We start from the raw sequence: 17,050 nt of genomic DNA, 5'->3' as shown, positions 1-17,050 counted from the left end.
GAAAAAAGCAGTGGTGGTCTCATCTCCTGAGATGGCGAAGGAATTCATAAAAACCCACGACCACATCTTTGCAGGGCAGCCAGGACTGATTCTCACCACAAGTCATCCCTTGTTATGGGGGAATACGGAGCTTGCTGGCAGAAACTGAGGCGCATCTCTGCCACTCAGCTCATTACTGGCAAGATGCTGCGATCTCTGCAACATCTCAGAAGAGATCAAGTGTTTGGGATGACCAGAATGATATTTGAGATGAAGGGGAATAGTGTGAATATTCCGCATACAGTGTTCTTCACTGGTCTCAATCTGATTGCCAACATGATTTTTAGTAGAAGCATGTTGGATCCCAACCATAAAGAGTCCATGGATTTCATGGAGGCCTTCACTACTGCACTCATGCTTGGCGGTAAACCCAATCTGGACGACTCCTTTCCATTTCTGGCCTTCATGGATCCTCAGGGGGTGCAAAGTCAGCTGACAAAGTGTTACAAGACAGTTTATCGATTTATAGATTCATTCATCAAGAATCAGTTAGAGGGGAAAGAGAGACAAAAAGGATTTTCTGGGTGTGCTGCTCGAGTTGAAAGAAGATGAATTGAGTCTCACAGATATCAAAGTGCTTATTTATGTAAGTTTTCCACAACTTCAGAAAAAAAAGTTGTGATGTGGTAAATTATTTTTCTTCAATAAGTTTAGGCTCAAATCTCGATTGTTCAATGAAGTATTTCATCAAATATATTTGTTTAAACAGTTCCAATTTAAGTATCTAAGCTTTCATTTGTATATTGAATTTCACTGAATTGTTCGATGAGCCACTTGATTTGTGTTTTATTTTAAAACTATTATAAAAATGTTGTTTTCACTCTGTAGGAACTGTTAGTGGCTGGTAGTGACACAACATCTACAGCAATAGAATGGATTATGACAGAACTCATTCGCCATCCCAATGTACTGAAGCGAGCCCGAGAAGAATTGGAAGAAAAGGTAGGTTGTACTAGAAAAGTGGAAGAACATGATATAGATGAGCTGCCTTACCTCTATGCTGTGATTAAGGGTGGGTTTCGTTTGCACCCACCTCTTCCTTTTCTCATCCCTCATAGAGCTGAGAAATCTTGTGCAAACTGGATATATGATACCTAAACATACCCAAGTGTTGGTGAATGTGTGGGGAATGGGAAGGGATCCTAGAAATTGGAAGGATCCTTTAAAATTCCGTCCAGAGAGATTTTTGGAAGCTGAGAATAGTAAGATAGATTACAAGGGACACAATTTTGAATTGCTACTATTTGGAACAGGAAGAAGAATGTGTATGGGCATTCCTTTGGCATATAGAATGGTTCATATGATTTTAGCTTCACTAGTCCATTCTTTTTGGACTCTTCCAGATGAAATCAATGGAGAGGGACTGGACATGAATGAGGCCTTTGGGGTGACATTGAAAAAGAATGTGGACTTAAATGTAATCCCCACACCACGTCTACCACATCATATCTACTAATATCTTCATCTGATTTGAACACAAACCATGATCTTACTGCCACTTTTCTTTTGAATATTAATATATACTAGTCATCTTTTCATTCTTAAAGTAATGGGTACATGAAATATTTGGTCATTAATGAATGCTATGAGACTATTCTTATCAGCTCTTTTATTGAGAATATATTATTCGCTAACATTTTAATGTGAAGAAGTTGGAACTAAGCATTTTTAAGTCATGAATAGTCAAAAGTTAAAAATTTGATAAATAATTTCCATTATGTTTTCAATTAATTTCAATTAATTTTTTTGCTGAACCTAACAATTTATCTTATATTTTAATTAGCTTTACTCAATAAAAATTAACATGACAATTCATCTTAGATTTTAATTAGCTTTACTCAACATTCATCAAACCATTCATACATTGTAATTCTACAAGTCAACCAAAAACAATGACATAAAATAACTAATAACTTTGTGGATTCCACACAATATCTTATACTTTCAACAAAAGATTTGGAATGCAAAAATGGTTGATGGTTGAATGAAGCATATGAAGGAGTATTTCTATGCGAAGTATTGAAGTTAGAAAAAGATATTTGTATTTGAAATTTGTATAATTGGGAGGAGAATCTATTGTTACTAATTTCTAGTTTCTTTCTCATGTAGGTGCAAGTGAGGATAAGAGAAGGGTATGTTCTAAATAACCATATGGTTTGTCCTAGGTGACCTAGATTACTATTATCCATAGTTAATATTTATATAATTATATGGATTGGGACCAACAAACAATAATAGCATATATAAAAGTTATGCTAATTTATTTTCACTCTAATTGAAAGTTAATTTTGTGTCCGACATTTTTAAATTGTCTATGGTGACAAACTAGTTGTACTAGCCACGATTTACACTCTAAATCTTGAACAATTTGATATAGTCTCCTTATAAATTATCCTAGGTATGATGACGATGTCACTCTATAGCTACCTTCTCATTTGCAAGATTTTCATTTAGAATATGATATTTCAAATTTCTATGTCAATTTGTATTAATTAGATCACATTTAGTTAGAGTTTTGAAATTATTAAGATAGAACACTAGTTTGGCAAATGCAAGCATCCTCTATGCATTAAAGGGTTAGAAATGACCATGTATACATAGAGAATTCCAATGATTTAGTTAGGTCCATAACCTTAAAAATGAATGAAATACAACAAATAGAAGGATTGCATAGAAATGTTTAGATATTTGAATATGAAGAGCATGAAAACTAGCATGCATATCAAATAGAAGCCAATACAGGAAGGAGAAGTTGCACAATTCACGAAATAGTTATAACAACCCTTCGTTAATATGGATGCACAATTGTCGTTCAATCTTATAATAGCCATCCCTTAAATATTTAAGGTTATATTGTGAAGTAGCGTTATAAAATATCACCATTGGTGGACATATCCATCTCAACACATGAACGAGCAATATGTAACAAAAATTAAATATTAAATCTTCCAATTAAAGTTAAAATCAAAGGAAAGTTAAAAATATAAAAGATGTGCATATGTTTTAAATGAACAACCATTGATCTCAAAAATTAAATGGCTCCCAAGGATTTATAAAGGTTTTCTAGGAGTTTCAGAGCTTATGTAGCATTATTGGTCCATTTGAATGGCATGAGAAGTTGTTTGGCAGGTGGTGAGCACATGTTGATGAAGAAAAAATAAAGCTTTTTCTTATATTAAAGAATTTATACTCAAAATATTATTTCAGAACCTTTCTTTAGAGGTAGAAAGGCCTACATATATTTAGGTTTTGACAATTTTTAATTAAAGCATCTGAAATTTTAAAGAAACCTTAGTAAAAAAAATTAGGAGCATAAAATTTCTTACCCTAAAAGTATGATATAAGAAGGTGGAATATGGTAACTTGTATCCCTATACAATTTGGTCCTTACCTAGGCTTCATTTTAGTGTCTCAATCTCTCATGCATTGACCCACTTTGATTTTACTCACAAAGACCCTATTTTTCACATCTCAGACACTTACTTGGTGTCTTGCCTCAGTTTTAGTCTTGATTAAGAGGACTAGGGTGGTTTGGTTTCTCTGGTCCCAAGATTGGGGTGACCCATTGACCTTAGTGCCCTTAATCGGGACCCAAACTTGGTCCTTACAATGGTAATGTTTGTAAAGAAAGAAATCATTTCTCGAGGTCAATTATCTTTGTAAATTTAAATACTTTTGGTGTAGTTAGGTATGTGAAGGGGATATACGTAATATCTCAAGAATGGATATATGGGCAAGTGTTTTGGGGTAAAAGATCAAAGTTGTGTCACACTTTTATAAAGGAAATGGTCAATGTTGATTCAAATTTTTAAATTAAATCAATAGAAAGTGAAATATATGTTTTAAATTTTGAAATAATTTAAATTAATAAAATTTATATTCTTATGTCTATTTTATGTTTGTAATTTTAATAAAAAATTAAAAAAAAATATTTGAATATAGTTTTTTATAAAGTAAACACTATAATTTAGTTGCTAAAAAAATGTTGAAATTGAAGTTACACAAGCCACCACACTTTATTTAGTAAATTTTACATTTTTTTCTTGATTTTTTCTTTTTATATTTATAACTTGAAACTTTAGTGCATGGATATATTTTTTACTATTTTTCAATAAATTTGAAAAGTTGTGTGTGCTGAAATATAACTCTTTCCAATTCCCACCACCTTTTTTCTTAATTATTTATCCAAATTAGACAAGAATTATATCATCTTGACATAGATTTTTTTCTCTACTGCATCATATTTTTAAAAAAAAAATTAATATTTAATATTTTTTCCTAACAAGATAATCAACCTTGTATTTTAGTGTTGATGACCTACTTCCAAAAAAAATTAAATATAAAATATAAAAACTAACTAAAATATGAAAAGATATATATTTTGAAAAATTCACTTATAGATCTATAAAAGGGTATTTTTACATTTCAAAAAAAAAATTATTTATAAGAGTTGTTGAAACATCGAGTTTTATTTTTTTTGTAATTAAACCAAAAGTAGTATAAAATATACATTTAGTAGACACTTCTAATTGGAAAAGTTGTGGCCCATATATAGCTTAGCTATAATGAATCTATATAGACCATATGTTTGAATAAAATTAATTTTTAGTTAGAATTACTTAATTCACTTGTGTTGATAAGTTAGCCTGAAACGTGACATAGTTTTGTGCTTTTACCCTTTGCCAAGTTGCTCAACAAGGTCATATTTGTTGGACAAAGAAGTAGGTTTAATGGACATAGTACCTTGCAAGGTCATTTTACCCTATTGAGTTGTTACATTGCATTTAGGGAGTTTGTTTTGATAGTTATGGTAGAGACATGATGGTCCATCTCGAAAATATGGTTAACTATGTACTCATAGGAGACATTGGCATAATTGTTATTAGCATCGAAAAAAAGTCTTGGGAGATTTTCCTTTATCATGTTTAAGCATGGGATCCTTGAACACCGCATGTTCTTCATTGGATAAACGACCCTCAACTTCAATTGCCCCTCTCAATGAGGTTCTTAAGCTTATGACAATTTCTAGTCTTATGTCCTTTGTTATGATCTCGCAATATACATTGTCATTTCACCGTGAAGACTTAACTTTAGATTCAAATGATTTAGTTTCTGGAATCGTGATAAGCTTATTAGCAATGAGCATTAGCAATGCTAACTCAATGGGTTTGCCCAAATGTGTAAACTTTCTTTGCAACATGGGCTTTGATGTCCTTTGAATATTAACTTGATTATTTAATGTAATAGCTCCTAGAAAACTCAAAAAAAGATAAGTCATTTTAACCAAATTGGCATCTCAACCCCATCATTAATGGTGTTCTTGTTCTTGTTCCAAAAGCAGTGTTTTTCCTTATTATTAGAATTAGAGTCATCCTTGTTATCTTTGTAGATCTTAATGGTACCTTGCTCAAGGAGGATCATTTCGACAAATAGACCCTTTTCAATGACCTCTTCAAATATGGTCAAGCATAGTTTATGAAGCTCAAAGCCAATCTCATGATTCAAGTTTTGTGTGAATATCTACAATTTATTTTTCTAGAACGTGACAAGAGCAACAACTAGCCAATGTTCTCCATCTTTGCAAGAAGGACAAAAAAGTATCCTCCATTACATTGTATGGTGTTACATAAATTTTTCATGGAGACCTCATACTCAATATTATAAGAGAAGTGTACCATGAATTTCTCGGCCAACTCACCCCAAGATTTAACCCCATGAGATAATCATGAAAACCATTCCATAGCTTGTCCACCAAGACTATGTGGAAAGAGGTGTATAAGATAAGAATCATCATGGGTCACCTCTATACAAGCGGTAAAGAACTTTCTAATATGCTCCTTAGGATCACCTTTTCCCTTGTACTTGCCAATTTTGGGCACATCAAAATTGGGAGGAATAGGTGGCATGGGTATAGACCTATCAAAAGGACAAAGACAAATATCTTTAAGTGTGTGATTATTGATAGGAGCACCTATTCGTATTCTATCCAATTATTGTTGTAATTCTCATATTTGTTGTTGCAAATCCTCATTCGGTTGTGCCATGTCTATTTAAGGCATCCCCATGCCCGAGCCACCAAGTGTTGGAGGAGGAGGAACATAGTGATTGTAATGACCACCAAGGCAAGGAACATAATTTTTGTATTGATCATATTAAAGAGAAATATAATTGTTGTAATGACCACCTAGAGGAGGAACACAAGTATGATATTTCTAGTGATGTTAGTTGGTAATATGGTCATGAGTATGACTGGTATTGAAAGCATGATTATGGTTTTTCTCATTGGAAGGGCCATGTTGTTGATTGGTAGAAGAATGACCATTATTTGCACCATGAGGTGAATTATTGGTATGTGAATGATTATTCTTTTGACCATGTAGGAAAAGGATATTAAAATGAGGTCCACTTTGGTCTTGTTGGGTATGTATATGAGCATCTCGAGTGGAAATGGTTGGTTTTTAAAAATAGATGAGAGTGACTCAAGCACAAGGATATCTCCAAATCCATATCTACTAGTGGTAGCATCATCTTGGTTAACCTCCTTAAGCATAGACACATCAAAATTAGGAGGTAATTTGATACCACTACGATATAGCATAAGAAAATAACATTGTGGGTCTTGGTGCAATATGGTGTCAAACAACTCATGACATTTATCTCAATCAACCATGAAATATTGAATTTGTCCTGGGGTTAGTGAATCATCCTCTAAACCACTGCTATAGCCTTGGTTCTAAGTATTTGGGATCTAGTTTCAACCATATATAAACTAAATGTTTGATGCAAGTGATGACGTGACAAGATGACAAGGATGGTGATGAAGACTAGAATAAGGTAATTTGATTCAACAAAAGGTCAAAAGTTTCCTTGCAAATTCCTAAGATGGGACTCAAATGATGGTAAGAATGGGACTATGATAGATAGCCACAAATCGATCACTCAAGCAAGGTATAGTTTCCGAAGAGATGATAACTTCCAAAGGTAAGTTGACTTAACTCATGGGACTGAGATGGTATCCTACCATGAAAGATGATAGATCTAAGAAGAAGACCCCCTAGTGATATCAAGGTTGATGCAAGATAGTGAGGACAACAAGGCAACTTGTTTGAACTTTTGAGAAGATTGAATCTCTGGATGGAAATGTGAAAGAATAGAAAGTGGAAAGGTAACAATGGTAAACTAATAGTTGACTAATTGGGAATTCTAAGGAATCAACTATGAAGCTCGCAAATCTTCTTAATTAGATACGTTGGATAAAATACTAGGCATGCAATTACACAGGACAAGCACACGACAAGAATCTTTCTAGATGCGTGGAAAGATTAACCAAGCATGCGGGAGTATGTATCAAATATGTGGTTTCAAAAACCACCAAAACAATTGAAGGTCCCAAGCACAAGGCAGAAGTGATCAAACACGCGAAAAAAAGTGTCAGGCATATGATTCTAGTGAAAAATGTTTGTCTAAGTCTATCCAGGTATCAAATATGACCAAATTTGATTGTTTGATGATTATTGTGGCAAGAAAACGCTGCAAAAAAGAAGACAATGGTTTTTTATGTGATTAATAATAATAAGTATATGGCCTAGGCTCCTCAAAGCCCAAATTTCCATTGATCTTATCACAAAAGAAAACACACCAAACACTTCCTATGCCCAAGATCAGTGGTCAATGGCTATGAAACTCGAGCCCACACTTGGAATCTCCTTTGAATAAATTTTCCAACACCTTAAGGAGTGCTTGGCAATCTTGTCTTTGCAAGAAAAGAACAAGTTAGGGCCTCCGGGCTAGAAGGATGACCCAATCACCCTCTCGTCAAAAAGCTACGTATAGCTTATGAAAAGCTAGGGATTTCTATCTCAACTCAAGGGAGCCTTATGGTGTGTAACTTCAAGGTTAGATGCTACACCTTTGAAATGAACAAGACATCAAAATCTTAATCAAAAGGGTAGGCTTCTAAAATAAGGTTTCTAATCGTTGTTCGAGAGACTTGTGTGTGGAGACCTCAATAGCAAGCCACCTAAGGCTTTAGTCAACCATGTGTATCTCTAAGTCCACACCCAAATTGATGCTACTAGCCTACACCCCCAAGTTAGGCTCCAATTTTCACCTTTACCAGTTATATAATGAGCCAAAGGAAAAACCACTTTGAGTTGCTCTTCTTGGAATGATCACTTCTCTAAAGGCAAGCTCTCTACAATCGATTGACAAGCTGCACCACTTCATTAGCACCAACAAGAGTTAGCTAAATGAAATCAAAACCAACTTCCAATTAATGACTCCAATATACCATCTTATTATTAAGTTATTTTGCTAAGTCTATTGGTTTCATTTCGCTAACGTTTATATTTTTTCTTTGTCACAAGGCGACCTGGACCTGTCACATAGCACAGACAAGGATGTAGGTCCCGACACTTCTACCGAGCAGGTAAACCTCATTGTAATTATACAAATTAGATAGAAGCAAACTGTTGCATTATTATGTTATTTTCTTGAGTGTTTTGGAGTAATTTTGATAGTGTTAATAATATTCTTGTCATAGACGGATGTTCGAGGAAAGGGAAAGGAACCTCCCTTACATTAGCACCTCAACACAATATTAAGCGATGAGGACTACACAATTTCCACAAACCCTATAGAAGTGATAAAAATGTCTATCACAAAAATTAATAAAGAGATTGTTGCTTTGGTATGCACGACCCCTCAGACTGATGAGATAAAAGATAGGGTGAATCAATTGATGCAAGCAGTAGAAAACATGCGAGTAAGCAGTAATGAAAGGTTTAATTATAACAAAAGTTCAATAATGGTTTATATTTTATACTCTTTTATGTTAGTAACTAAAATATGTACATATTTTTACAGAATTTCATGTGTGATCATCAACCTGGTGGACATGATCAGGGTATTGTAGGTAGTGTAGGTGACGACCATGTTCTATACATTAAAACTACTCCTTCTTTGGACTTGTAAACTTGCTTTTATAATGCTAGTGTTATTTACACAGGCCTTTCCATGTCTATACTATTTCTCTCTATTTAGAATGAATAATAATAAGTTTTGTGTGTATATATGATTGTAATAATAATTTATTAAATTGTTAATAAAGTATTTAGTTGCACAATTAGAAGTTCTCATTTGATCTAATATGATCACTTGTATTTTAATTTACTATTATTAAATTATATTTCAAAGTAGGGATATTACAAGGACCAATAAGACAGCGTGAAGTTTGACAACATTAGATAGCACATTGAAGCAATCTAAATAAATAGATTCCATAGACTATCTTTTGTAAGGACTATACTAGTTTATCACTTACACTTCCCTCTTGTCACAAATTTACATACCTTTTTCCTGCATCAAAACCTACCTTCCTTATTCTCCTTCATACTATTGTATCATTAATATTAGTAACGAACACTTAATAAAGGTTCATATTTCTTTACAACACTTAATAAAGGTTGATCCTTGTTTACAGTTCTTGCAGTTTTCATTTATTTAATGTATTATTCTTCAGGTGTTGCCAATGCTCTTGTGGAAAGGCTTCCTCATTTGAGGTTATTTCCGATTGCAATGTCGGCAACATGCAGCATGCAAATGTCCTCTACTGCTCGTCATGTTGACCTGTCCACTATTGGTAGATCCCTCTTTTACTCTCTCTTTTGTTATGTGTTTATTTCCCTTGAAGTGTTCTTTCTTGGGGCATTTCATGGTGGATTCATTTTCTGTAGCAAGAGATGCACATGAGGATGTGCCAAAGGTGAATACTAGTGATACCATACCATCATTTCCTAGATCTTCCCGTATTGCAAGTACGGGAACGTTGCAGACCACATTGGTGGTGAGCAACGAAGAATTGATTCCCTTGAAGATACAGAATTTTCCAGGTACTTTAAAACTATTATTATATATAGTGTAATTGTAATTTACTTGCTGATAACTCGTTTTGGACTAATTATCCCATGATTTTTTTCCAGGAAATGATATTTTTTATAAAAGTGTTAATGATATTGCATTTCAGATGTTTGGGTCCACCATACGTAAAAGGTGGAACATCATATGTGAACTAACCCTAATCCACTATTTTTTTCTCACATCATTTCTAGAATAGTTTTCCTTTGATCCATTTCTTGAACTATATCAAAGGTAGCTTCAGTTCATTTTTTAATCTAATAGGTTTGTTTTTGTTTAAAAGGTGGAATGACCAAGAAAATAGGTTAAAAGATGAACTCACAAACCATATGGTTGAGTTGTTCGGAAATGACACATTCGACAAAACCAAGCTCCTTGGAAAAGTTGGCACATATCTAAAGTATGTGAGGGACCAGTACAGGACACATTTAGAGAAGAACGTAAAGTATGAGCATCCCCCCATGATTTTAGAGAGGGAGTGGAAGGACCTGATTTTGGATGCGAAGGAGAGAGTTGAAAGGAAAAAAGAAAATCCACCACTAGACGCCAAAAGAAGGTATGTGATACTATTAAGAATATAATTATGTACTAAATACTCTTTATATTTATATAATCTAACATATTTCAAATTGTAAAGCGGAAAATCGAACCCTAGGAGTTCCCCCCCCACTCCAAGGAGAGAGAAAGGAGGGTCACTAGGGTTGACGGTTTTCACTTAGGAGAGACTTTACATTCAAAAGAGAGGTTGAAACCCACAAGATCCAATCTTACACAATGCAAGACTAGATTCTAAATGAGTTTCAAGGGTTAAGACATCAAGGATACCCTCTTTTGTAAAGAATGTAGATAGAATGATTGAACTAGGAATGTATGTAAAAGTAAGAAAGATTTGCTTGTAGACAGAGATAGGGACACGGGATGAAGCTACGGACCTGAAATTAGCAGTAAAATGTCGAGACGATGCTGTCCTACAAATTTGAGCGAAATTTGACAGGACGATGGTGCCTGGAGTGCACACGGTCCTCCGAAAAATCCGCGAAACGAAGGGGGATCTGTTCGTCTCTGCACAAGGATTCCAGATCTTCAATTACAACCGCGTACCTGCAACCTACACACAGAAAAGAGAGGATGATTGGGGGGTTAGGGATTAGGGGTTTGCCTTTAGGTCAAACCCCAGTTTTGGAATTAACCAAGAAATGAGAATGCTGTAAATGTAAATGTTTGTAATGTAAACAAGTACTGATACCTTGTTGTAAGAATGTTTGTATTCTTACATGTGAAGGTGTAATGATGTTGTATGTTGTATGCTGTATGTTGTATGTTGTATGTTGTATGTTGTAAATGATCTCCTCTTCAATGGTTGAATCCTTGTCTTTGAATGCAACACCTAGCCTTGAATGGAGACTTAGAATACTCAATTGCTTAAAGGAATGCTTGAATGCTTGAATGTTTTAATGTTTGAATATCGCTTCCCCGTCTTGCTCTTGCTTACTTCCTTCCTCCCTTTCTAGGAGAGGAAAAGTAGTTTATATACTTGTCAATTAGGGTTAGGAGACTGATTTTTCCGACCTTAGGCCGACCTAGAAGCATTATTTTCCGAATTGCAAACTTAAAGACTCGATGCCCAACAAGAGACCGGGCCCAAAATAGGGCTAGGGACCAGGGCGCTGGGCACCATGGTCCTGAGGGACTAGGGCGCTAGGCGCCATGGTCCTGAAGGACTAGGGCGTTGGGCACCATGGTCCCACCTCTCGAGACAGCAGGGTGCAAGGAAGGATCAGGCCAAGGTGCAGAAATATGCAGTTTTTGATGTCGTAAACAGGTTTTAGGGTCTCCATTCAGGTTCAACGTTGCACCGCCATCGTGAAGACCCAAATGCAATCGAAATTGCAAGTGTCACAATTTTAGGACGCTACATTTAGCCCCCACTTTAGCGGGAGTATAAGTGTACGCCCATACTTCCGGTAAAGTACAAGGAAACAACATTGAAAAACTTTCACCACGTCAAGGAGGCAAGATACACCAAGCTCCCAGTGGACTAAGGATCTTATGACTTCGATTGACAAAGTAAAAGGGAAGATCACGAGGGAGAACCATGACTATCAGTAGTAAGGTTCCCTCACTATGAGTCATGCAAGAAAAATACCAAAAATTTTCAAGGCAAAGCTAAATTCGCCAAGAAATTTTCAAGTATCTTCAAGAGATATGAACAGAGTGTATGCCCCCTATGTTAAAGCGATCGCACACGCCTCATCGGGGGTGATTGCTTTAAGGTAGTGATACATATAAGAAATGAGAAGGGAAAGGAGCACGTTATCACAAGGATTTAGCCCCCAAGTGTGAGATAAGCCCAAGGATAACAGACACAAAACACAAAGCACAAGGTGACTTCGCTTTCCTTGGGATCAGTATGTTGTATGATAATTCATGTATATCATATGTATGTATGCATAATTGTTTCTTCATTCCCCAATCAAGGAAGGTCACCTAGAAGAAGGGAACACATGTGTCTTTTGAGTCAACATGAGAGAGACCAAGAGAGATCTCAATGCTTTGCATCGTCCTCAAGTAGACAACACTAAGGACAACAAATAGAAGAATGAGAATAACACATAGAAGAAGTAACAAAAGAGGTCAAGAGAGGAGGAGAGAGTCTGCTATGCTAATGAAACTAGCCTAGCACGTCATCCACCCCCCAATCTTGCTGATCAACATTTCAGGAAGGCAGGAAACACGCTAGAGGAGGAACATCCAACACAGCAGATGGAGCTATCACAAGATCCAAACAAGGGCTATGTTCATGTTCCATGCCACGTTGTTCTTGTCTAGGAGCTAGGATAAGTGCTTTAGAAAATTCGTTAGATAAATGGTTATCAACATCAACATATTCATATTCACTATCAGAAGAAAGAGGAGTAACATTTTCATCATGAATAACATTTTCATCTATATCATCATCAAGATTTATAAAAATAGGATCTTTAACTCGCACAGGATCAAAACCATCATGCATCTTATGTTTAGGAGATTTTGGCTCAATTTTCGGCTGAGGAGAAAATGGAATAATACTAGCTGAAGGTGTCTTTGGGGATTGCAAAGTTTGAGAAGCAGCTGCCTGAGCTCTAAGACGACGCTTTCGTCGGCGTTCACGTGTAGAACGATTTCGTCTAGTCTTAGCAGGAAGTTGAGAAGAGTGAGGAGGAGGAATGTTCTCATCCTTATCACTTGGGTGTTTAGGTTGTGGTCTCTTAGGTTGAATAATAGGAGAAGAGGAAGGTCTCTTCTCTCTATAAGGGGAAGGAGGAGGAACTGCTCCATATAAAGGAGGAATATTTGGTTTAGGAAGGAGACCAAGTCCATCATGATGAGGAGGTATAGGTCTACTTTTAGGAAGTTTATTAGACATAGGTATAGTCACATTCATAGGGATGGGCTGGGAATCTTCTTGAGGAAAGACATTAGTTTTATCTTTCAAAGGAATGACTTCCTTCTCAAGAACGATAGGAATATCAAGTTTGGGTGTTCTAGGTTCACTTAGAGATAGGATCATATCTTTTTTCCACTTCTGATAAGATTTGAAAAGATGATCACTTCGCGGTGGAAGAGATTGGAATTGTTTAGGCCAAAAATAATCAATAGGAACGCTAGAAGTTCTTTCAGCTAGTTTAAAGAGACTATGATTGACAGTAACAGTTTCACCATTATGGGGAAATTTCAAACACTTGTGAATAGGAGAAGCAATAGCTTTCATGGAAGATAGCCAAGGATAGCCTAGCTTCACACGAAATTGTTCGGATGATGGAATAATAGCAAAGCTCACATCAAGGGCTTTGTTATGAACCTCAATAGGTAATGTAATAGAACCAATTACAGGAGAAGAAAATGCATCAAATAGTTTCACAACCACATTTGTTTCGTCATAGATCACTTGATTCAATTGCAAAATAAAAATAAATTCTTCAGTAATGACATTAACCATGCAAGAAGGATCAATAAGCACTCCACGGCAAGGTGTATTCTTGACTTTTGCAACTATATATAAAGGACCATCAGGTGCCCTGATAGTTTCACTGGAATCAAATATGATGGAAGGTTCTTTAGGGATTTTCTGCTGTTCCACAAAGTTAATCACATTCGGCGTCATAGACACGAGACTATCAGGTGAGAAAGAGGAATCATTAGTCTCAATCACATTAGAGGTATGAGAAGGTAATGGATCAGTAAAAATCTTAAGATTTTGGTTAGGAGGAGCTACAGATGTGTTGCCTTTATCATTCACACAAGAAACAGAGATAGTATTATTATCAATCAAATCTTGAATTTTACCCTTTAAAGTAAAACATTTTTCAGTATCATGGCCAGGTCGACGATGAAATTGACAAAAAGATTTGTTATCAAAATAGGGTGAATTAATCTTTGTAGGATCTATTTGCTTTATAGGAGGGAGGGTAAGCACATTTTGTTCCAATAACTTATTCATAATACTATGCAATGATTCATTCAAAGGAGTAAACTTTCTTTCTTTCTTGAAAAACTTAGAAATAGGAGGCACACCTGATGCTGCATTCACATTGTTGTTGATGATGTTTTCATTGAATTTAATGGACTCTCTGTTCGGTTTAAACTTCCCAAATGGTTGTTGACTACTATCACCCTTATCACTCGGAGCCATAGGATTTGCTTGTTCCATTTGACTCACAGTCAGTTGATAATTGTGAAGAGTTGTGCACAACTGTTGGAAAGAAGTAAACTCAAAAAAAAGAAGTTTTTCTCTAATATCTTTTTGTAAATTAGAAATAAAGATTCTTTGAATATCATTGTGAGGTACTGGAAAAGAAATTTGAGCATACAAATGCTTATATCTACCAATGAAATCAGTCACTTTTTCTTTAACACCTTGTTTACAATGCATTAAATCAATCAAAGTAACTTTAGGACTTATATTGTTTTGAAATTGTTGAATAAAAGCATTTGCAAGTTGTTCGAAAGAAGTAATAGAATAAGAAGGCAACGAGCAATACCATTGTAGGGCTTTATCTCTTAATGTTCTAGTAAACAGTTTTGCAAGCAACCTTTGGTCATGAGCAAAATTAGTACATATCGTTTGAAAGGTCTTAACATGTGTTAGAGGATCACCCTTACCATTATAAAGCTCCAATTGCGGGATTTCAACATGTTTAGGGGGGATAGCTCGAACAATGTCAAGAGAAAGTGGGCTCGCAACATCAAATGTGGGCACACTAAACTTAGATTGATTCATAGAGGCAATTTGTTGTTGTAAAGAAGAGACAGTTTGTGCAAGACTGTTAATGGTCGCTTCAGTCGAAGAGTTCATATTAGACGTGTTAGATTGTGATGGAGGTATTATGTTATTGAAAGAAGGTATTGATTGAGAGTAAGGTGGCGGGACACTATGATAGTTAGTCATAGGAGACGATTGGAAAGAAGGAACACTACAAGGAGGAATGGAATGGTTAAATGAATTCCCCCCTTGCGTCATGTTCATTTGTGGAGATGTAATAGGAACACTCATTGAAGGAATGAATGAGGAAGTCGGATTAAATGAAGGAAGAGGGTTGATTGAAGAAGAAGGATTGCCCCCATGACTGGTGATCATAGGTGGAATGTTTTGTATTGAAGTAGTCATTATGTTTGATGTAAAAGTAGGTATACTAGCAATAGAAGTTGTCAAAGGAATAGAATGATTGACTTGAGTAGGAGGTTGTGTATAACCTAAAGTTTTGGCACAACTCTTCATAGGCATCACATTCGAATCCACAATGTGTGCAATACTACATAAAATATCAATTCCATTCTTATCACTTTTAACCATACGTTTTAGACCCTTAATCAATGAAAGAGCTTCACTATCAAGGTATTCTTGAGACATCCATTGTTGAAAATCATCAAACTGGTTATCCAATTTCGAAAGTTGTTCTACAAAAACCTCATGGAGAGCTTCTTCATCATTAAGAGGATTAGAGGAATTACCCATGTCCTCATTAAAAAGGCCATTCAAATTAGGTTCCATCTCCTCAGTAATTAAACCTTGGAAAGACTTAATTCTAAGGCTTCATCTAACGGGAATAGTGTGAGTAGGGCTTATTGTTGTAAAACTCATGCACTAAAGAGAGAGAGAAGATTTTGAATTTTAGAGGTAGCAAATTTCAATAAAATCAGCCAATCTCCTAGATTTAAGCTGTTAAATACAATCAGGACAATCTCCTGAAATTTTGAAAAAAATGTCAAGGACCGTGGCGAACGGAGTGCACACGGTCCTAGCAACTTTTTTTGAAATTTTCAGGGATGAAAGCTATGATGATTTTAAAGCTAATCTGAAAAAATTGAGTGATTTTACGATCTATAGATAGGCCAAATTAAAGTTGCAATCTCAAAATTGAACCCTACCAAGATTGTTGAAAAATGCAAAATTTGAATTTTGAAAAAGAGAGGGAAACTGAAATTTTAAATATTATGATTTTAGAGGGAATACTGAAAGCAATGCAGGCTTTGAAAATTAACAGTTGACTCAATTTCATGCAAAATTCAAATTTGAAAGTGGAAATCAAAGTTGTTGCAATTAAACACTTAATTTCAAAAGTCACAAACTGCAAGAATTTGAATAAAGCATTGAAACTTCAAATGAATGCCAACACACTTTTCAAATTTAGGACAATAAGAAACACAATTTTAACACAAATTTCAATTTCAACAATTTTTTGAATGATTATAAGCCTTTATCCAAGCAATCACTAGACCAACTTTGACTTTAATTTTGAAAGTGTTAGAATTGATGAAATCAGCCAAGATTCTGGATTCTAGCAGAAAAATACAGTAAGATTTAGCTCTCGAAATTTCGGAAAAAATGTCAGGGACAATGGCGCGCGGAGTGCACACGGTCCTCGCAACTTTTTTCAAAATTTTCAAGGATGAGAGATATTGTGATTTTGTTGCGGAATCCAAAGTTACAGCCGATTTGGAGGTGTTTTGATCAGTGAAATTATCAGTCAAAGGTTAAATCAAGAAGGTTCTAAAAATTAGGGTTTTGACACTTAACCACTTAATTTTCAGAATTAAAGCACAAATATGATTTGAC

General features: G+C 35.3%; 1 protein-coding gene across 1 annotated transcript in view; it reads left to right on the top strand.

Moving 5' to 3' along the window:
- The first annotated feature begins 237 nt into the window (after positions 1 to 237).
- The window catches only part of LOC131068725 (7-ethoxycoumarin O-deethylase-like), a 30,150-nt gene continuing 13,337 nt past the window's right edge, over positions 238 to 17,050 (top strand). Inside the window, exons 1-2 of the mRNA XM_058003976.2 lie at positions 238 to 576; positions 868 to 981. Of these exons, the coding sequence (XP_057859959.2) occupies positions 238 to 576; positions 868 to 981 (453 nt within the window). The remainder of the gene's footprint in view (positions 577 to 867; positions 982 to 17,050) is intronic.

This window comes from Cryptomeria japonica, chromosome 6 (assembly GCF_030272615.1).
Source record: "Cryptomeria japonica chromosome 6, Sugi_1.0, whole genome shotgun sequence".
In the NCBI taxonomy this organism is placed as follows: Eukaryota; Viridiplantae; Streptophyta; class Pinopsida; order Cupressales; family Cupressaceae; genus Cryptomeria; species Cryptomeria japonica.
Note: the sequence above shows the minus strand (reverse complement) of the source record. Positions and strands in the feature narration are given on the sequence as shown.